This window comes from Nelumbo nucifera, chromosome 1, assembly GCF_055504915.1.
Source record: "Nelumbo nucifera cultivar China Antique chromosome 1, China Antique-T2T, whole genome shotgun sequence".
Classification (NCBI taxonomy): Eukaryota; Viridiplantae; Streptophyta; class Magnoliopsida; order Proteales; family Nelumbonaceae; genus Nelumbo; species Nelumbo nucifera.
In genome coordinates this window covers 123,079,798-123,102,411 of record NC_142649.1, presented here as the reverse complement: position 1 = coordinate 123,102,411, position 22,614 = coordinate 123,079,798, and the positions used below count along the sequence as shown (strand labels likewise).

Below are 22,614 nucleotides of genomic sequence, written 5' to 3'. Positions count from 1 at the left end.
CCAATTATTCCAAAGATCTAAACATTAATCATGACCATTCATTTAATGCCCAACACCTAACATTGATTTTTTAGAAGAGGAACTAACAACTTGTAGGAAAAGTTACGAGGGTTATAGTTTGACTCTTGGAATGGAAGAAAGATTGCATGATAGATTTCTTAACCAATTGAGAGGGTCTTTGGTAATCTCCAACTTTTGATCGTCTACATTTCTATTTCTACTAGCTATTTCATGGGCCATTCTATTTTTGTTGCTTGATATTTGTACCATTTACAAAAATGAGAATGGTTATTGTCAAAATACCCTGATTTTATGACACAACAATTCAAGTGAGGAATAAAGATGGGATATTTTTATTTATTTCTATTACCATATATAAAAATGAGAATGGTAGATGGGTACTCCGATTATCTATTTCCATTATTACCCCTCTTTATTCATTATAATTCTAATTACATATCTATTTCTATTATTGCCCCCTTTAGTCATTGTTATTCCAATTGTATTTTATAATATTATATATAGTATTTTATATTTCTATTATTGTCCCTCCTTAGTCATTGTACCCTAATTTCTTTGTAATCATTATATATTTCTATAATCTATAATAAAAATGGGGATGGTAACAACGTTTCATCAAAAAGCTTGGTTATACTTTCCCTTTTAATAGGGATTCAAATGGATCAGGTCGGATTCAAATCAGGGTAATACCTGAATCCGATTTGATAAGTTATAGGTCCAGTCCAATCCGATCGGATCTCACAAATATTGATTTAGATTCGAATTTGATAAGGACGTTGGATATTTGAATATGATCCATTTAGATTTACTTTTTTTAAATAATAAATTATTAAAAAAGAAAATATAACAATTTAAATAAAGAAAAACAAAAAAAAGAATGTATTTATTGTCATCATATATACATGTTTTTTTATAAAAAATAAATAATATAAAAAATTTATAAAAATAACATATTGGATCCTTTTGAATCAGATAGGGGTGATCTAAATCCAATTCGGGTTTTAATTAGATCTTATTATCCAATTTGATCCGAAATCCGTAATGAAGATATCCAAACCCAATAAAATAGGATTAGACTTTGGATCGATCGAATCATGATCCCTTTTTACCTTTCATGTTTTTTGTTATTCCAATATTTATTTAACCTATCATTAAATGGGATGTACACTATGAAAGAAAGTTTTTTTCAATAAAAATGAATACTAATCGTTAACATACTATCAACCAAAGTTGCATCCTTTCATTTTTACCTTCATCATTTTTTGCTATTCCAATGTTTCATCACTCATAAATGTGAAACTATAAAGTGGGTTATACCCAACACAACCTAGTCACTATAGCAATTGGCTAGCCCATACCCTCAAGTTGTGCTAGGCTTGGGTTTTAAGGCTCGTGCATCATCATGATATAGAACAAAAAAGTGGACCATGCTTGTATAGGCCTGTAGCCCATCATAGAACACACACACACACACACACACACACACACACACACACACACACACACACACACACACACACACACACACACACACACATATATATATATATATATATATATCAATTTTTGTTATACTATTTTATTCAAATTATACTGTATTTTTTTAAATTTCATTTTATTATTTCATATATAAACAATTGTATACATCAAAATTCATATAGAATAAAACTTTAAGATTTTTTTTTTTAATTTATTGTCTATTTTGTTAATTTATTTAATTTTTCATTTTTTAATAAAAAATCATGCCTCTCACACCTCGGCCTATGGCTGGGCTTGTCTGGGCATTTATTGCAGGCCTAACCTTTGAAGAGTTTTAGGATAGGTAGGGCACAACCCACATAGGACCACGTGTCAGCATGGCACGATTTATTAAGGCATAGACGGACCTACAAAATCGTGTTGTGCCAGCATGATGCAATCCACTTTATATTTTTTGATGAAGTAGTGAAAAGTGCACATTAAAGACAATACAAAAAAGGGCATAAAAGATAGTATATAACACACATACAAATAGATGAAAAAGTAATAACAAAGAAATAATCATAAATTGTCAAACATGGAGTTAAGTCGAATTTTCATCCCAAATTATATTTTCTTTATTATACTTGATTTGCATTAATGAATTTAGTTATAGTTTTAATTATTATTTTTTTATTCATTTTCACCCGTGCATCGCACGGGCTTCTCCACTGGTATACAAATAATCTACATACACCAAATGTTTTGAACCTAAGAAACTTGACCTCTTCAAGGAAGCTTCACGTTACTTTCTTTGATGTTAGAAGGTCTTCCATGTGCCGAGCAACTGAACTGATGCGGAGTTTCTTGAAGCCTGATTATTTAGCATGATGGAGAGCAAAACCAAACATATTTGTCCCAGCTGTCATAAATTAATTAGCTAATGGTCCAATACAATATTATAGTGCCAGAAAAGTGGCAATAAATTAATACAAAAAAAATAGTAATGAATTAATCGATATTCTCAAAATTCAGCGTGGCATCCCCAAAGACAACGTTTTGGACTTTGTCGCGCGGAGGTTTTTGAGTAATTTCATCTAAAGTCAAAATAAAACGACACGACTCTACGGGGCACTGTTGAGCCAATCGAGAAAGTGGAAACCCTATCAAGACGTTGATCAGAATTCTGGCCAGCTGGTGAGGTGAACCCCCTCCGGCTAAATTGGGTTTGCCGTTGCTTGCCGATAGGTTCCTTTTCCAACGCGGCCGGACTAGATTCGTCGACCCGCCGATTTCACTCATCTGTAAGAAAATCCAAGCTAGCTCGGAAGCTGCCTGTTTTGGGCAAGAGGAATTGCTAAGTGCCGAGTGGCGAGTAGGCAGTGGCGGGATTTTGGAACCAGGGGAGAGGGAGAAGGAGGGGTGTTTCCAACTTTCCACTTTCTAGTCCAGGGCTCTCGGTTAATAGTAGTCATGGTCATGTTTTGACCCCCTGCCTTTCGGAGGTATGGAGGGAGCAGTGGCAGTGATCTACTTTCTGTTCCCAGTCTCAACTCTCAAGATCCAAATCGATCGCTCTTTTGCTTGGTGTTGTGGCTGGTTTTTCTGAGCTCTAAACGGAACCGAAATAGAAAAAGTAAATCAGAGAGAAGTGAGACGGATCCGGAAGGCCGAACAGGAGAAGTGAGGGAGAAGAAGGAGAAAGGGAAAGATCAAATGCGATATCATACTTATTTTTTCCTTTGATTTAGTACAGGAGGAGAAGGTCTGATCAATATTTTATTACTTTTTGAGATTTAAGTCCGGTTTCCTATTTTATTGCAGAAACAGTGACGCTATTCCGTACCAGGGATAGTAACAATAATAATATTACACAAGGAGAAGAAGAAAAAACAACAAGAAAACTGAAATGGAGGACTATCTCAATAAGAATTTCGGAGATATTAAGCCTAAGAACTCGTCGAACGAGGCGCTTCAGCGATGGAGAAAGCTCTGTGGCGTCGTCAAGAACCCCAAGCGAAGATTCCGCTTCACTGCTAACCTTTCCAAGCGTTACGAAGCCCAGGCTATGCGACGCACCAATCAGGTCTCTCTCCTTCTCTCTCTCTCTCTCAAAAAAAAAAAAATAAGAAAAAAATAAGAGAAGAGAAAGAAAGACAACAAAGACTTATCTTCTTTTTGTTTAAAACCCTTATCGTAGGCTTATTTTCTTTGTTGGCGTCTTTTTGATTTTTTCACCAGATCACTTCCCATCGAGTTCCATTCTGCCTCTCTTAAATTATTTCTTACTTCTACAAACAATTCCTTTTATCGGAATCAAATTATGAGGTTCCAAAACTTTATTTTTTCACTGCTGCCAAATTCTTTTAAATAATTAGTGCTGTCGCCCCCTTTTTTTTGTTTGGGACATATGAATGTTACATGCATCGACAGTGAATAATCTTGAGTAATTGGGAAAAGATGGATATTGACAGTATCATTCATATAATTACAAATGAAGCATTTAATCTTCCAGCTCTTGAAATGTTTTACCTTAGTGAGGAAGAGTTCAGTTTAATTTATAGGCTACATGGAAAAATGAGATTGTCTCTTTCTATCGAACTACAAATATTGTCAATGATCCAGCTTTGAAAGTCAAAATCATGAAAGTGAATAAAACACAGTGTTGGACTAGGAAAGCCACTGTCCTATTCCTGGGTCAATACAAGGGGCTTGAGAGTGGGACTTCTAAAGGAGTAGAAATAACCCCCCACCCTCCCCCAGAAAAGGAAGAAAAGAATTCGGGACGTGGATTGGATGACCTAAATCAATCTCAGTGTGTACCCTTTGTGTATTTCCTTCTTAACAGTTCAATTTCAAGTATGTTGCTATTGGAAATATTTACTTTTCTTTTTTTTTTCAAGTATCATTCTACCAGTTCCATCTTAAGTTTATTGCAATATATTTGCTTTTCTTTATTTTTGAGAAGAGAAAAAACTATGGATTAAGAACTTCATTAGCATTACTGCATTATAAGCAGGAGAAACAAACTATCTTCGGATCATCTATAAAAAACCATAGGGCCATTACCCACATATTGGCCTTGGCTAGCCAGGGTCTTGGAAGAGAGTTCGGCTTTGGTCAGGGCAACACCTGTTCGAACAGCCTTTACAGCCTTGCATTGAGAATATCTCCGTATTTATATGCTTTATTTCATGGGGAGATATTCCCAATGCAAGGTTGCAACAGGCTGTGCGCACGGTGTGAGAACAGGTTTGTCCTGACCGAAGCCGATCTCCTTTGAAGGGGTGTACTGGATACTGACCTAACCCTTGACATTTTCTGCTCTCAGACTCATATCCATTTTCTCACATTTGTCAGCCTGAGATTTTACCATTGTGCCAAGCATGGTCCTGTCCTCTCAAGAAAACCTAATATCTTAAATTTACTCAGAGTACGCTGTATTGATAAGCTATCTTAAAGTTTCTGGCTGCATTTTCTTCTTACAAAGAGGGTGGCTTCTCTCCGAAAGTAATATAAATGTTTTTCATTAGTGCATCTTATGTTGATCTGTATTCTATTAGATCACATGATGTTTTTCTGTCTTGGACATTGTAGGAGAAGTTGAGAGTTGCAGTTTTGGTCTCAAAAGCTGCACTTCAGTTTATCCATGGTATGGTTCTCCAGGAGTTGGGAAAAATGAACTAATGCACGATTAGTTTTCTTCATTTTAACTTATATTGAATTTGTTCAGGCATTACATTATCCAACGAATACACGGTACCTGAGGAAGTCAAAGCAGCAGGTTTTCAGATTTGTGCTGATGAGTTAGGATCCATTGTTGAAGGCCATGATATAAAGAAACTGAAAATTCATGGTGGGGTGGAGGGTATTGCCAACAAGCTCTCCACGTCAACTACCAATGGGCTTACCACTTCTGAGGATTTACTCAAACGTAGGCAAGAGATTTATGGAATTAACAAATTCACTGAGAGTGAAGTAAGGAGTTTCTGGGTGTTTGTATGGGAAGCCCTTCATGACATGACACTAATCATCCTTGCTGTTTGTGCCTTTGTGTCACTGATTGTTGGTATAACAATGGAAGGATGGCCAAAGGGAGCCCATGATGGTCTTGGAATTGTCTCAAGCATCCTCTTGGTTGTATTTGTAACTGCAACAAGTGACTATCGACAATCTCTACAGTTTAAAGATTTGGATAAGGAAAAGAAGAAGATCAATGTGCATGTTACTAGGAATGGGTACAGACAGAAGATCTCAATATACGATCTACTTCCTGGAGATATTGTGCATCTTGCGATTGGAGACCAGGTCCCAGCAGATGGCCTGTTTGTGTCAGGGTACTCCTTGCTAATAAATGAATCTAGTTTAACTGGTGAGAGCGAGCCTGTGGGGGTGAGTGTGGAGAATCCTTTTCTGCTATCTGGCACTAAAGTCCAAGATGGGTCATGCAAAATGCTTGTCACTACTGTTGGAATGAGAACTCAATGGGGTAAATTGATGGCTACGCTTAGTGAAGGAGGTGATGATGAGACCCCGTTACAGGTCAAATTGAATGGAGTAGCGACTATCATTGGGAAGATAGGTCTGTTCTTTGCTGTTGTTACCTTTGCAGTTTTGGCACAAGGCCTCTTCAGCCATAAGTTTCAAGAGGGGACGCACTTGAGCTGGTCTGGAGATGATGCACTAGAAATGTTGGAGTACTTTGCGGTGGCAGTTACCATTGTTGTGGTTGCAGTACCTGAGGGTCTGCCCTTGGCTGTAACTTTGAGCCTTGCTTTTGCCATGAAGAAGATGATGAATGACAAGGCACTTGTGCGTCATCTTGCAGCGTGTGAGACGATGGGGTCTGCTACAAGCATATGTAGTGACAAAACTGGTACACTTACTACTAACCATATGACTGTTGTGAAAGCATGCATTTGTGGGAAAATCAAGGAAATAAGCCGCTCCATGGAGGCTTCTAGTTTGTCCTCTGAAATTCCTGATACTGCTAGAAAACTTCTTCTCCAATCTATATTTAATAACACTGGGGGAGATGTTGTGGTTAACAAAGATGGAAAACTCGAGATCTTGGGAACACCAACTGAGTCAGCTTTATTGGAGTTTGGCTTGTCACTAGGTGGAGACTTTCATGCTGAGCGCAAACAATCAAAACTTGTTAAAGTTGAGCCATTTAATTCCATGAAGAAGAGAATGGGTGTTGTGTTAGAGCTTTCTGAAGGGCATATGCGTGCCCACTCTAAAGGAGCTTCAGAGATAATACTGGCTGCTTGTGACAAGGTTATAGATGCAACGGGTGAGGTTGTTCATCTTGATGAAGCTTCTACCAACCATCTCAAGGATACAATAGAACAATTTGCTAGTGAAGCTCTTCGAACTCTTTGCCTTGCTTATATGGAAATAGAAAATGGGTTCTCTGACAATGATTCAATTCCAGCTACAGGATACACTTGTATAGCAATTGTGGGTATTAAAGACCCTGTCCGACCTGGAGTCAAGGAGTCTGTTGCAATTTGTAGATCAGCTGGTATTACTGTACGAATGGTTACAGGAGACAACATAAACACTGCAAAGGCCATTGCTAAGGAATGTGGTATTCTGACTGATGGAATAGCCATTGAAGGTCCGGACTTCAGGGAGAAGAGTAATGAAGAATTGCATGAATTAATTCCAAAAATTCAGGTTGTCTGTTTAAACTTCATTGTGGCACAGTTCACCATAATGGCAAAATCTTGATGGGATCAACCTCTAATTCTTTCTATTATATCCAGGTCATGGCTCGATCTTCACCTTTGGATAAGCATACATTGGTGAAGCACTTGCGATCCTCATTAGGTGAAGTTGTTGCAGTGACTGGAGATGGTACAAATGATGCTCCAGCACTTCATGAAGCAGATATTGGACTAGCAATGGGCATTGCTGGAACTGAGGTGATATTTCTTTACTAAGCAGAGCTTTTGTTGCTACGCATAAATTAACAGTTAATGAACTTCTGCCAATAGGAAAAATGTGCAACACAGGTTTTTAGTTGGCTAACTTCTCAGAGTCATTTTAACTAAGGTCCTTGCTTTTATGCTTTGGCTCTGATTAATGAAGTTCATACCTCACTGCCTCATCAATCTTTGCTTCACCTTTTATTTTTCCAATGCTATCTTCTCTACATGTTTACTTTCACTAGAAAGGGAAGAATGTACTTTGAATTGTGGGGCTTTATACTATTTTTAATGGTGTTTATATTCATAATTCTTACTTAAATACTGAAGATAAGTCAATCTCCTCAGATTTGTTCCAGATTTAGGAGCTTAGCATTTTAGATTTATTTGGCATTTTTATATCTGTAATAGGTTTGCAACTCATAAAGAACTTCTCTGTTTTTTTTTTTTTTTTGATAAGCAACAAAGGGAAAATAATCATTAAACACCAGGCTGCACATGAAAAGTACAGCCAAAAAAGCATCCAAAGCTGACAACAGAGAAACAATAAAATACAACAAAGCAAAAAACAGCACTGGTTACAAATTAAACATTAGCAGCCAGTCCTGGGCATCCCCCATCTAAACAAGATTTCCCTACCCCAGCCATAGCCAGAGAATCAGCCAGCATATTGGCATTCCTAGGCACCCATTTGAATGAAGCGTTCAAATCAACACCTAGAGCTTGAGCATTCTGACTAAAGGTCTGAACTTCCAAGGAATTTGGTATCACCTTGTCATCCAGCCTAAAACCATTTGACAGTCACTCTCAAGTCTCAACTTCCGCATTCCTTAACTCCTGTCTAACCAACAATTTCAAACCCTGAACCAAGATCAAAAGTTTAGCTCTAGAAGAATTTCCCTGTTCCACTGGACTGGAAGAGCTTAGTATGATACTAACCTCATGGTCTCTAGCAACTCTGTAGAGAAACAGTATAGTAATTTATTTGGTGCTACCCTGCCATATTGGTTATTTCTTTATTTACTTTTTTTAGTTCTGTTTGGGCCTTGTTATGCGCCTGCTATTACTTTTCTTTTGGGCCTGCTGTAGTTACTATTTTATTCTTCTCTTCTTCTCCTCTCTTTTCTGCCAGGGTTCTCATGTAGTCTTGTTCCAGCCAGCTACATGAGGATAGACTGGGGCTGGACTTTTCAGTCAGAATTGCTTGATTCTTGGAGGTTTGTTGGAGGAGATTGTGCTGCCCAAGATCTGGAGTCTTGGAGATCATCAACAAACCAGGAAGGATCAGTGTGTTCGTGGATCAGATTAAGGTTTAGGAGTTAAACCCTTCAGTTGATACTGGCACATAGGGTTTTTTGGGTAGAAAACAACCTTTTTCTGAGATCAATAGCTTGGAGAAGGAGACTGGGCACTTCTGGAAGGTGCGCCTGAATCTTTCTTTGGTTATGTCTAGGGCCGGTTCCAATTTTTACTGAAAAACATCAGTTCTAGGGTGTGGCTGAATTTTCCCTTGATTATCTCTAGGGCTAGTTCCAGACTTTACTGAAAACATATCAGTTTTAGGGTTTTAGGTATTTCAGAACTATTTCTTTGTTCTGGACTGCTTTAAACTATTGATAACAAATCAGCTCTAGGGTTCTAGGCATTCCAGAACTGTTTTTTGTTGTGCCGAACTGTTATACAGACTCTTTTTTGAATAGTGTGTTCGTGGATCAGATTCTTTTTTGAACTGTTATACAGACTCTAGGGTTCTAGGCATTCCAGAACTGTTTTTTGTTGTGCAGAACTGTTATACAGACTCTTTTTTGAATACCTGTGGATCAGATTAAGGTTTAGGAGTTAAACCCTTCAGTTGATACTGGCACATAGGGTTTTTTGGGTAGAAAACAACCTTTTTCTGAGATCAATAGCTTGGAGAAGGAGACTGGGCACTTCTGGAAGGTGCGCCTGAATCTTTCTTTGGTTATGTCTAGGGCCGGTTCCAATTTTTACTGAAAAACATCAGTTCTAGGGTGTGGCTGAATTTTCCCTTGATTATCTCTAGGGCTAGTTCCAGACTTACTGAAAACATATCAGTTTTAGGGTTTTAGGTATTTCAGAACTATTTCTTTGTTCTGGACTGCTTTAAACTATTGATAACAAATCAGATCTAGGGTTCTAGGCATTCCAGAACTGTTTTTTGTTGTGCAGAACTGTTATACAGACTCTTTTTTGAATACCTGTGGACCTTGGTGGTGTGATTAGTATGGAGACAATTGGGAAGGAACCAAAATCACTTGGGGATGGATCTATGGGGTCTGGAAGTATGTCAAACAATACTTTTCAGTCGGCCATGATGACTTGGTTAAGGGCTCAGTCGGCCATGATGGCCATTGGAGGAAGGGGGAAACTGGGATATGTAACTGGAAACACAAAGCAACCAGCAAAGGAAGATTCAACTTATGCTTAATGGGTTCAGGAAAACTATATAGTGATGACTTGGTTGTGCAATTCTATGCAGCCTCACAACAGTAGAAATTACCTATGGGTGAAAATTGCTAAGGAAATTTGAGAGAATATGAAGGAAACTTACTCAGCCCCTGAATATTGCTAGGGTCCATGAGTCGAAAAGTGAAATGAATAACCTTAAACAATGGGGAGATTTATTAAAAAAAACCTTAAAGGGGGGGGGACCTGTATTTGTTTATTTCTCCACTTTGAAATCTTTGTGGCATGAAATTGATCACCTGGAAACCATTGAATGGGAAAGCCAAACGGATGCAACAACACATAGGAAGTTGGTTGAAACAAATAGAGTGTTTGAATTTCTTGCTGGTCTAAATTTAGAATATGGCATTGTGAGTCACTTTGTTTCAGGTCTATTCACTAGTACACAGTGAAGAGAGTAAAAGGAAGGTTATGTTATAGCTCCCACCCATGGAATCAGCCTTGGCAGCAGTGAAATGGTGGAACCAACGACTATTGGTAATAAGGAGAGGGAAATAAAGAGGGAAGACAAGAGTCAGATGGTTTTTGATTATTGTAAGACGCTAAAACACACTAGGGACATCTGTTGGAAGCTCTATCCCCATCTTATTCCAACAAAACTCAAGAATAAGAAGGGTAATGCCAATGCAATTGTCTATTACAAAATCTGCATCCCTAGATGCCTTAGCTGCAGTCAGAGTTGCCTTAACTCAATTAGAGTGTGAAGCTGGAGCCTCAAGATCATCTCAGTCATCCGGATCAGCTACTACATCTACTACTACTCCCACTTCAACTTTTGCTCACTCAAGTACAAGAGCTACTGCTTATCATGCTTCGGTCCCAGGTAACTCTAGTCCTTTTTGGATTGTTGATTTAGGTGCTTCAGACCATATGATTAGTTTATCTTCTATGTTTACTTCCTACTCATTATTTTCTGGTAGAGACAAGGTTTCTATTGTTGAAGGCTCCCATGTACCCATTTCTGATCAGAGTGTTTGATTCCATTTCCTTGTCTTTTGTCCTTCATGTCCCCAAACTCAACACTAATATGATTTCAATGAGTGACATTACTAAAATCCCGAATTGCTTAGTAACTTTTTTCCCTATTCATTGTGTCTTTCAGGATCTAAAGACAAGGAAGGTGATTGGGATTGGCCGTGAGATGAATGAAATCTACTTGCTTGAGCATCCACTTGGGAGGGGGAAAGAGGTTGGAAGGTCTTTTGTGTCTCAGTCTGTGAGTCAGATTATGCTTTGGCATAATCAGTTGGATCATTTGTCTTTTGGGTCTTTGAAGAGTCTTTTTCCTATTCTGTTTGAGTCAATCCAAGTGTCTAGTTTGAAGTGTTAGAGTTGTGAACTTGCAAAGCATTGTAGATATTGTAGATCAACCTATTCCTTGAGTAATAAAAGAAGTATGGTTCCTTTTGAAATTGTGCATACTGATGTTTGGGGGTCATATCATATTATTGCAATGGGTGGGTACAGATATTTCCTTTTCTTTGTGGATGATTACTCTTGTTTCTCTTGGGTTTATCTTATGCCTTCTCGAGATGAGGTACCTACTTTGACCCATGCCACTAGATGGTTTTGACTCAATTTGGAATCAGAATAAAAAATCTTAGATCTGAGAATGCCAAGGAGTATTTTGCAAAGCCTTTAGCCTCATATCTCCTTGAGTATGAGGTTATTCATTAGAGTACTTGTCCTCATACACCCCAGTAGAATGGAGTAGCTAAGAGAAAGAATGTGAAGAGTATTGATGTATTCTAATATCGTAGCCCTTGTTGCATTGTATCTTTTATTACTTTATTTTTCTCTATCAGCCTATAAGGGCTTTCTTGTAATCCTTTTGGCCTATAAGAGTCTTCTTGTAAATTCTTTAAGCTCATGTGGGCTTATTCTATTCTTTGACACCCCTGAAACCTGGTTCTAGACTCTCCACTATTCATCTTATTGACATGGTATCAAAGCAGGTTCTTTGTACCAGCTCTAACATATGATTTCTGCTCAAGATTGAAGGTTTCTCTTGAGTTCTTACATCTGGTTTGAAGCTTCTGTGGGCTGTTTTGATCAGTCAACACTATATTCCGTTCTGGACTCTTGCGACAGCAGCTTTAGGGCTTTCTTTGGTTCTCTTGTTTGAAGTATCAGATCTGCCTAAAACTTTGGATTTGGTGTCACCCAAAGGAGCTGTACTAATATCTCCTTGTTTGGTTTGGTTTGAATCAGTTTGGAAAGGGTTTTGAGTTCTTCTGGTATTTCTCCTGGAAAAGGACACCTACCAGGTAGAGTTTTCTCCGATTTCTCTTGAATAGCTGCTTTGTTAATCTTGAAACTCTAGAGTTGGTGTTGCCCTAGCCTACTCTAGATACTATTTGGTTTGGTTGAGGATTTCAATATGTTTTGGTAGGGTTTTGATCCCTTCTTTGAATCGGTAGGACTGCAATCTCCTTCTTGGACTATTAACTTTGAATACTTTGCTAGTTGGACTTGTTTCTTAGGAAATCCTTCTTCTGTTGTAAGACTCTTCTTAGTGTGTTGAAGGATTTCAGATATCTTTGCTTGAAGATCAGTCATTGTTTGTCCAGTTGTAAGCTTGGCTTCAATACTAGCATAGTTTTCATCTGTGAACTATTTGATAAAATTGCTGAAAAAGTAGACATAATTCTAGTAAAGTTTAATGGAACTAATTACAACTTGTGAAAGTTCCATATTGATTTTTTTGTTGAGGGAAAAGGTTTAGAGGGCTATTTGAATGGTAAAGTCACTAAACTTGAAGAAACTGATGTGAGAGCATTTCAGCAATGGAAAGTTGGTCTCTTGGATTCTGAATTATATAGAGACCTATATTTCTATTCATATGAGAAGAATGAGGACTGCATATGATATGTAATGCATATTTGGAGAATGTTTACCATCGATCAAACATATCAAGATAGTATCAAAGTGAAACTGAAAATTTTGATTATTGCCAAAGGGATAGAAAAATACACGAATACTATTCTGGATTTCAGGATTTATGGGTTGAATGTGAGTTGGTCCACATTGACCCCTTGGATTTTGCGGAATATGTCAAATACCTTCAAAAACACTTTGAGAAGCGAAGACTTAAACATGAGTATGAAATAATCAGGTCTAACATCTTGAGCCAAGGAACTCTTCCAGAGCTAGACTTAGTGATGGGTGAACTCCTTAGGGAGGAGACTAAACTCTTGACTGTTGTGGGACTTGATGGAAAGTGAGCTGATTTTGGGGCTGGTAATGCTTTCATTGCCCATGGAAATAAGAAACCAGCCAATAAGGATGCCTCCAAGACTCAATGCTATGAGTGTAAAGCGTTTGGCCATATTGCTTCTCATTGTAAAGAGAAGAATGTGATAAAGGAGTTGATTATTCATAGACTAATTGTGGAAGGAGACTCAAAGCTGGTTATAGAAGGACAATGGACTGTGGAAATATGCAAATGAGAGAAGGGAGGCTAAATGGCTAACTAGGGGGTTGGAGGTTCAGAGTCAATGGGTGAAGAGCACTGCAAATGCTTCTGCAGATACATGGGAAGGGAACAAATGTTTTGGGCTGTATTATAATCATATTTTCTTTTTTCTTTCTCGGGAGAGTTAAGCCTATTTACCTCTTCCCAACATGTTGTAATATTATTGTCCATTAATAAAATGATTTCTGTTATTGATAAAAAAAATGTGTGCACTTATTGTAAGCAACATGGTCATATTATTTGGTGTTCAAGAAAAGAACCAGCATCGTGCTTACCAAGTAACTGAGACCTAGACTTTTGATATCACCCCTACTAAATTTGATCCTTCTGCCAAAGGTGAATCCAGTGTTTTAAAAGCGCAAGGTGCAAAAAAGGCGCAGGGGTCAATTTGCGCCTGAGGCACAAGGCGAGGCGCGCACCTTTTTGATGCAACGCGCAAAAATACAAAAAAATGCTAAAAAATAAAAAATGTCAGAAAATTAAATAAATGGCAAAAAATTCAAAAAAAATATTAAACATAATATTAATAAAAAATATAAACTTAAATTTTAAAATAAATGTTTTAAAAAACTTATTATCTAAAATTAAAATACAAAAATAAGATGTAAAGCATATCCAAATGAGAATTTAAAAATAAAATCAAACATATAAAACATTTTCAAGCATGTAAAACCTCTAATCTCCTTTTCCACTCAATTGCATTACTTCAAGTAGCTAATGTAGTGTAAAACATATTACATTCCTAATTCTACAAGCCGCCTTTGTGCCACACCCCTCGAGGCAAGCCCAAACAAGTCCACGTTAGGTCTTAAATTCTTAGTTCTCACACAAAAAAATGATGATTTTATAGTTTTAATTGCTTTTTAACAAGATATTTTATTAGAATGAATGAATGAACAACATTACCAAATTGGGGGTTCTCGGTCGCTCACTCACTGGAGCGGAGTAGAACCCCCTATTTGCTAATGTTGTTCATTCATTCATTCCAATAAAATATATTCTTAAAAGGCAATTAAAGTTATACAATCATTATTTTTCATGTGAGAAATAAGAATTTCAAATCCTAACAAAGACTTGTTCGGATTTGCCTCAAGGGGTGTGGTCAAGGGTTTGGGGGCGGAGCCCCAGTCCAGCTGCTATGTCCAAAAAGGGCATAAAAGCGCCAAATTTTCAAAAGGCGCACACCTGGGCTGAGGCGCAAGGTGCTTTCGAAAGGGTTGCACCTAGGACCTAGGCGAGGCGCATACCCTAAAATGCGCCTCGCCTGTGCGCCTAGGCGCGCCTTTTAAATCACTGGGTGAATCATCTGCTTCTATGGATAAAGAGGAAATTCGGCAACTAGTATCTTCGTCTATCTCTTCTACTTTCTCTACTGTTGGCTTATCTGGTGAGTTTTTTGGTCATTGTTCTTCCTCATCTCTTATTTGGATTATTGATTCTGGAGCTACTGATCATATGACCGGAGCTTACTTAGAATCCTCAAATAACTACACTAAAATCCATCACAAACATATTGTTACTACCAATGGTGAAAACTTGGACATCATTTGTAGTAATGATTTGTCCCTTAGGCTTTCTCCCTCTTCTTCCCTCTCCCTTACCAAGACCTTTCTTGTCCCAAATCTCACTACAAACCTGATTCAATTGGACAACTTCTTGATGAAGGCATTTTTTACTTTTTCTTATGATGGCTACTTGATTTAGGACCGGTGCACTAGGAAGGTGAAAAGAAAGGGGCATAGGCTGGGTTGACTATTTACATTGGGATTCAAGAAGCTACTCACAACCAAGTCATCTGCTTATTTCAGCTCCTCATCTAATTCCTTTTTTTGGTCAAAGAAACAGTATCTGAGACTTGCAACATAAGTGTTTGGGTCATCCGCATTTTGAAAAATTTCCTCTTTACAAACTTTTGATACTTAATGTGTTTTTTGTTGTTTTAAGAGTTGTGCTTTGCCTTTTTCTCATAAGTTTGAGCATGCTACTTTTCCATTTGAAATTAAATATACTGATGTTTGGACCTCTTCTGTTACTTCTCAATTGGCATACAAGTATTTTGTACTATTTATTGTTGATTGTACTAGGCACACATGGATTTATTTTGTTCGGCACAAATCAGAAGTCTTCCCAACATTTCGGTTATTCCACACCATGGTACGAGCTTGGCTACAATCTTGTGTACGTATCCTCTGCTTAGATTTGGGGGGAGAGTACATTGATGGAGACTCCTTATCTTACTTGAAAACTAATATAGGATACAAGTTCAACGAAGTTGTCTAGATACTCCCAGCAAAATGGAGTGGCTGAGCACAAGAATGGGCATGTCCCTAGTGTGGTGAGGACCTTATTATAGGAGTCGCATGCTCCCCCTTCCTTTTGGGTAGAGGCAGCTAGTACAATTGTTTTCTTGATCAACTACATTCTTTCTTTCGTTCTTTCTAATGTCTCTCATTTTTAGAGATTGTTTGGTCATCCACCAAACTTTTCTTCTCTTCATGTGTTTGGTTGTCTATGTTTTGTACATCTCCCCTCTTGTGAGTGCTCCAAATTATCTGCTCAATTTGCTATATGTGCCTTGTGGGTTATATTCCTGACCATAAGGGATTTTTATGTTATGATCCATCTGTCCGACGTATCTGTATCTTCCGTAATGTTGTTTTTCTTGAACATATTTCTTTCTTTGTTGGTATTGCTAAATTACCCGCTCCTTTAGTTTCTATCTTGTATAACTTTGATACACAAGACGATTCCTTTTTGATAGTTGTGAAGGATCTTCTTGTCTTCTTCTGCAAGAAGTTGCGTGCACAAACCCTACTGCTGCCACCCTTTTCTTGCCGGTTTGGATCATCTCGTTGTTGTGCCTGTAAGTGATACTCCTCTTACCTCTATTCCTCTTTGTTGTTCTACTTGCATTTCTAGACTTCTTGACCACTATTGTTTTCCTTCAAACCATAGTTCCTTTTCTACGGTCTTTTCCTTGTACCTACCAACAAGCCAGTAGCAGCCCTCATTGGAAAGCTATGGATGCAAAGATCAATGCTTTACATGAGAATGACACTCAAGATCTTGTCCCTGCACCCTCAGATGCTTTTGTTATTGGGAGTCGATGGGTCTACACTATCAAATTGAAATCTGATGTCTCTTTAGACTAATATAAGACTTGCCTTGTTGCCCAGGGGTATATGCAAGAATATGGTATTGATTATGAAGAGACATTTGGCCCAATTACTAAGATTACTATAGGTCGTGTTCTTCTGGCTCTATCAGCTGTACACTCTTGGTCTATTCATTAGTTGGATGTGAAGAATGTCTTTCTTCATGGCTAGTTCAAGGAGACAATGTATATGAATCCTTCACTGGGCTGTAATGATCTCTCGCTTGTTTGCAAATTGAAAAAGTCTCTCTATGGTTTGAAACAAGCTCCTCAAGCTTGGTTTGAGAAGTTCTGTGATGTTGTTGCTATTGGCTATAGCCAAAGTTCCTTTGACCATTCTCTATTCGTTCGTAGAAGATCTCAAGGCATCACAATCCTCCTATATGTTGATGATATGTTGTTGATAAGGGATGATGATGAGGGAATTAGAGAACTTAAATCCCTACTTCATAATTCATTCCATATGAAGGATTTGGGTGCTCTCACCTACTTCCTAGGACTTGAGGTTCAACAAAGTGATCGCGGATAAAGTATGCATATGATCTTCTTAAGTTGGCTAATTTCATTTGATGACAAGCAAGTTGATACTCCCTTGGAATTGAATATCAAATTATCCAAAACAGAGGGTCCAGTACTTCTTGATGCCACACTCTATCGACAACTTGTGGGTTCTTTCATTTATCTTACTATGACTCATCCTGACATCTCTTATGTGGTTTAGATTGTGAGTCAGTTTGTTTCTGCTTCTCATCAACCCCATTTAACTGTTGTTCATTAGATTATTCAATATGTTTGTGGCACGTTATCCTAGGGCCTATTCTTTTTAGCCTCCTCTCCTATTCAGTTGTGAGTCTATGCTGATTCTAATTGAGCAGGTTTCCCCAACACCAAACACTCTACTACAGGGTGGTGTGTCTTCTTTGGTGATTCCCTTATTTCTTGGAAATGCAAGAAACTACAAACAGCCTCCAAGTCCTCTACAGAAGTAGAGTATAGAGCTATGTCATCTGTTTATAGTGAAATTGTTTGGCTACAATCTCTCTTTGATGATCTTGGTGTTCATCTTGCTACTCCGATTCCTCTTTATACTGACAACACCCGTGCTATCAAGATTGCCTCAAATCCTGTTTTTCATGAGAGGACTAAACACATTGAGGTGGATTGTCACTTTATCCTAGACATGTTTCTTGTTGGATCTATTTCTCTTGCTCATGTGGGCCTTAGATATGCAAATTGCTGACATTTTTACCAAGGCCATGACGAGGGCAAGACATCTATTTCTTGTGGGCAAACTGATGCTTGTGACTTCGCATCAGTTTAAGGGGGAGTGTGGAGAATATTGATGTATTCTAATATTGTAGCCCTTGTTGCATTGTATCTTTTATTACTTTATTTTTCTCTTTCAACCCTATAAGGGCTTTCTTATAATCCTTTTGGCCTATAAGGGCCTTCTTGTAAATTCTCTAAGCTCATGTTGGCTTACTTGTAAATATTCATAATATAATAAATGCTCTTTGGGGGTTGGGGTCGGATTGATTCTTTGACACCCTTGAAACCTGGTTTTTTTTGATAATTGAAATGATTTTACAAATCAACAATAAAATAGTACAAAGTCCTCATGGAAAGGTACGAGTTGCAACCTCTCTAGGCTAGTTAAGTACAAATTTTCGAATTAATAATAACTTACATAGAAGCACAAAAAAGATCTTCCCTATATACCCCCTGTTTGGCTAGAGCATCAGCCAAAGAATTAGCAGACCTACTAACCCATTTTACCTCCACTCTCATATTGCTGGTTAACCACTTTACTTTTTTGATGAGATCTTTGTAGCCCCAAATGGTGGTATCCAAGTTTAGGAGCCACCTGGTTACCACCTGAGAGGCCCCTTCAACTAGGAGATGCTCCACCCCAAGCTGGTTGGCAATCTGAATTCCTTGCACTGCAGCAAGTATTTCTGCCCTTGTGGAATCCCCCACTCCCACCGGTCCTGAGAATAGGGAAATTATGTTGCTGTTCTTATTTCTCAGGATACCCCCTATACCTGAAGGCCTGGGATTGCCTTGGCTGCTTCCATCAAAGTTCAGCTTAATGACACTTTCCAAAGGCGGAACCCATTCTGACAGAATTCTATCATTCTTTGTTGAAGTGTTGGCTATTACTAGCCAATTTCTCCACAAATCATCAAAGGAGAAGTCATCAAACATATCCACAGTTTTCAGCCAATGGATTGCTCTTGTTAGGATACAATCCTTCATTTCATCTAACCCTCTTTCCTTCTCTAAAAAAATTCTTGCATTCCTTTCCTCCTAAAGAGTCCACAGAGTGGCTGCCCTGACACATCTCCACATGACCTTACCTCTTCTAGTATGCCAAACAAAGACAGATGGGTTGAATAACAAGCTTAAATCAGAAGGCAGAGACCACCTACCTCCAAATAGACAAAGGCTCCACCTCCATATAGCTGTAGCGAAGGAACAGGAGATCAACAAATGGACACAGTCCTCATTCTCGGCCTTACACAAGGAGCACCAATTTGGGGAAAGACAAAGCGAGGGTCTCTTTTTCTGTAAGTTTTCCAAAGTATTGATCTTCCCATAGAAGACTTCCCAGCAGAATACAACGATTTTTGGGGGAATAGGTCGCGCCCAGACTTCTTTGACAGGGAATCCTTGGGAAGAGGGGTTAGAACTGAGGGATTTTAGAAAGGAAGAGCAAGTAAAAGTACCTTTTGGAAGATGAGTCCAAATCCGTTGATCAGAAGAAGTGGGGTCCAAGCAAACGGATTCTAGTAAATGAATTAGTTCAATAACACAATTTGACTCACCATCCCTTAACCCTCTTCGAAATCCAAAGTCCCAATTTAAAGATAAGGGGTTTAACGGGCTCGGGAGAAAAGTTGCAATTGGCTCATGTTTGTAAAGGGAAATGGAATAGAGCGAAGGGAAACAATCTTTGAGGGGTTGAGTACCCACCCAAATATCCTCCCAGAAAAGAATAGCATTACCAGAACAAACATCAAACCTGATGAATTTGAGGAAGCGAGGGAGAATACCATGTATAGCCTTCCAAGGTGTAGTAAGGGTAGCTCGACGAGATATCTCGGAATCCCAACCATTTCCTACACAACCATGAATGCTTGCCACCACCTCATGCCATAATCTCTCTCTCTCGGGGCCATCTCCATAGCCACTTCCCTAGAAGGGCTACATTCTTCAACACTATGTTCCCTATCCCTAAACCCCCTTCTTCCTTTGGTTTAGTAACTATCTCCCATCTGATCAAGTGATCCTTTTTCACCTCTCCTGGTTCCCATAGAAAGTCCCTCATTCTCTTCTCCAGTTTCTTAGCCTCCCTTAGAGGAATCCTGAACACAGAAAGGAAGTAGGTTGGAAGGTTGGCAAGTGTAGCCTTAATTAAGGTCAGTTTACCCCCTATTGAAATGTAATTCTTTTTCCAGGCCGCCAAGCACTTATCAAATTTCTCCACAATAGGGGCCCAAAAATTACTTTCTTTAGGGTTGGCTCCTAAGGGTAGTCCTAAGTATGTCAAAGGCCAGGAAGAAATATTACAACCTAAGCATTCTGCAATGGATTCAATCTCTCTATTCTCCAAGTTTACTCTAGCCACACAACTTTTATCAAGATTTACCTTCAAGTTGGAGACCCTCTCAAAGGTACTTATTAAGATCTTAAGGTTCTCCACTTTGCTTAACTCATTCCCTTCACAGAAAATAACAATATCATCAGCAAACTGAAGGTGAGTTACTGGAATGCCTCTACTCCCTATTCTCCATCCCTTTATTTGGCCCTCCTCATCTGCTTTGGAAATCATCCTACTAAAAACATCAACAACAAGTGTAAAGAGGAAAGGGGAGAGTGGATCCCCTTGTCTTAAGCCTCTATTGGATGGAAAAAATTCCTTAACCATCCCATTCACCAGCACTGAATAACGACAAGAGTGTAAGCAACCTCTTATCCACTTACACCATTTATCCCCAAAACCACATCTTCTCAACATCTCCAGTAGGAAATTCCAATCCACTAAGTCATAGGCTTTCTCCAAGTCTAGTTTGCAAACAAATCCTTTTCTGCCCAATCTCCTTATCTCTTCCACACTCTCGTTTGCAATAAGGATCTGATCTGTAATTTGTCTATCCTGAATAAAGGCTCCTTGTGCTTGGCTAACGAGAGAGGGGAGAACAACTTTGATCCTCCTAGAGAGCACTTTTGCCAGAATCTTGTAAATGCTTGTCACCAGGCTAATAATCCAAAAATCTTTGGGGTGTCTGGTCTCATTCTTTTTGGGAATTAAGGCTATAAAGGTGGCATTGCTTCCAGGACTCACAAAATTTTTATCCTCAAATTCTCTAAATACTCCAATTAAGTCTTCTTTAACTATGTCCCAGCAGTCCTGATAAAATGCCATTGTAAATCCGTCAGGGCCCGGTGCTTTAGCCCTATCCATAGAAAAAACAACTTGTTTAATTTCCTCTTCCTAAATCATTCTTTCCAACCATCCCTTATCTGTTTGGTTCATAGTTGGCCAATTCTCCTCCCCTACTATTAACCGATTCTCTAATGGTCTTTGATAGATGGATTTGAAGTGATCCACAATCCTACTGGCAATCTCCTCTTGAGAGGTTATCTCCACACCTTCAACCTCAAGCTTTAGTACCAAATTTTTCCTTCTTCTCCCATTAGCCAAATCATGAAAAAATTTGGTATTCCCATCCCCTTCCTTGATCCACTTATGTCTGGATTTTTGTCTCCAAGAAATCTCCTCCCTCAACAAAGTCTTCTCTAGCTCCTTTTTCAGTTTCCTCCTCATTTCTCTGTCTTGCTCATCCATCATCCCTTGGGATTCTTTTGCATCTAACTCCTCAATCTGAACCAATAATCTAACTTTTACCTCCTCCACTCTTCCAAAATGAACCTTATTCCATTCTTTTAATTTGCCTCTCAACCTTTTTAGTTTTTTGTGGAATCTAACCCCTTCCCATTTCACTCTCAATTCTTCACTCCACCATTCCTTAACCTTAGGCAAGAAGTCTGGGTGTGTCAGCCACATATTTTCAAACCTGAATGGTCTAGGTCCATTGCCAAGAGGTTCTTGTCCTACTTCTATAGGGTAATGATCAGAGGTTATCCTAGGTAGAGCCTTAGCCACCAAACCTCTCCAGTGGCTCTCCCAACCCTCATTAAATAGGAACCTGTCAAGCTTTGAGCAGATTGGGTTTTCTTGGAAGTTGGACCAAGTGTAGGTAGCCTGTAGTAGAGGAAGCTCCCGTAATTCACAGGAATTTATGAAGTCATTGAACTTCCTCATACTAGTTGTAATGGCCTGCCTAGGATTATTTGACTCATTTGTTAATCTTATTGCATTAAAATCACCCCCTAAACACCAAGGACCTTCCCACAAACCTTGAATCCCATGAAGCTCCTCCCAAAGCTCATTCCTCTCTCTCTGTAATTATTTGGACCATACACATTTGTTAGCACCCAAGTAAATCCATCTTCCACCATTCTGAATTTTAGGGATACAGTGAAGTTTCCTATTAGCTCCTCTACTGGTTCTCCGAATTCCTCCCTCCACAAAGTTACTATTCCCCCCGAGGCCCCCCACGACGGAGCTGAGCACCATCTTACCCCTCTTATTTTCCAGATCTCCCTGACCCACCTTCTATCCAATTTAGCTAATTTTGTCTCTTGCAACATCACAATATCAGGTCTTTCTCTTCTAAGTAACTCCTTAATCGATCTCCTTTTTCTGGCACTACCCAAACCCCTTACATTCCAGCTTATTATCTTCATTACCTCTCAACAATTTAGCTCTCCATTAAAGTGTCCTTCATTTAGAACCCCTTTTTCTTTCCCCTCTACCACTAAACTCGATATCCCCCTCGATGTCCATAATTAGTCTCTCTACTTCAGACAGTTTTTTCTTTTTCCTACCCTTGTTTCCCATTGACTCTCCCAATTCCTGCCTCAATCTATTGGTTCTTGCCTCTGATTCAGGGCTTTTTGGAGCCACCTCTGACATTTCCTCCTGTTTATATTCCTCTAGCAAGGCACAAATCTGCTCCCAA

At 38.8% G+C, this 22,614-nt stretch overlaps 1 protein-coding gene across 2 annotated transcripts in view; it reads left to right on the top strand.

The window, feature by feature from the left end:
- The first annotated feature begins 2,589 nt into the window (after nucleotides 1–2,589).
- Nucleotides 2,590–22,614, top strand: part of LOC104590643 (calcium-transporting ATPase 10, plasma membrane-type-like) — a 44,533-nt gene continuing 24,508 nt past the window's right edge. Inside the window, exons 1-5 of one of the 2 annotated variants that reach the window (XM_088894136.1) lie at nucleotides 2,620–3,244; nucleotides 3,329–3,565; nucleotides 5,077–5,131; nucleotides 5,213–7,161; nucleotides 7,251–7,409. In XM_088894136.1, coding sequence (XP_088750262.1) covers nucleotides 3,389–3,565; nucleotides 5,077–5,131; nucleotides 5,213–7,161; nucleotides 7,251–7,409 — 2,340 coding nt within the window. In that variant the 5' untranslated portion in view covers nucleotides 2,620–3,244; nucleotides 3,329–3,388. Of the gene's footprint in view, nucleotides 3,566–5,076; nucleotides 5,132–5,212; nucleotides 7,162–7,250; nucleotides 7,410–22,614 lie in introns of both variants that reach the window. The other variant, XM_010249361.3, reaches the window with a different exon arrangement.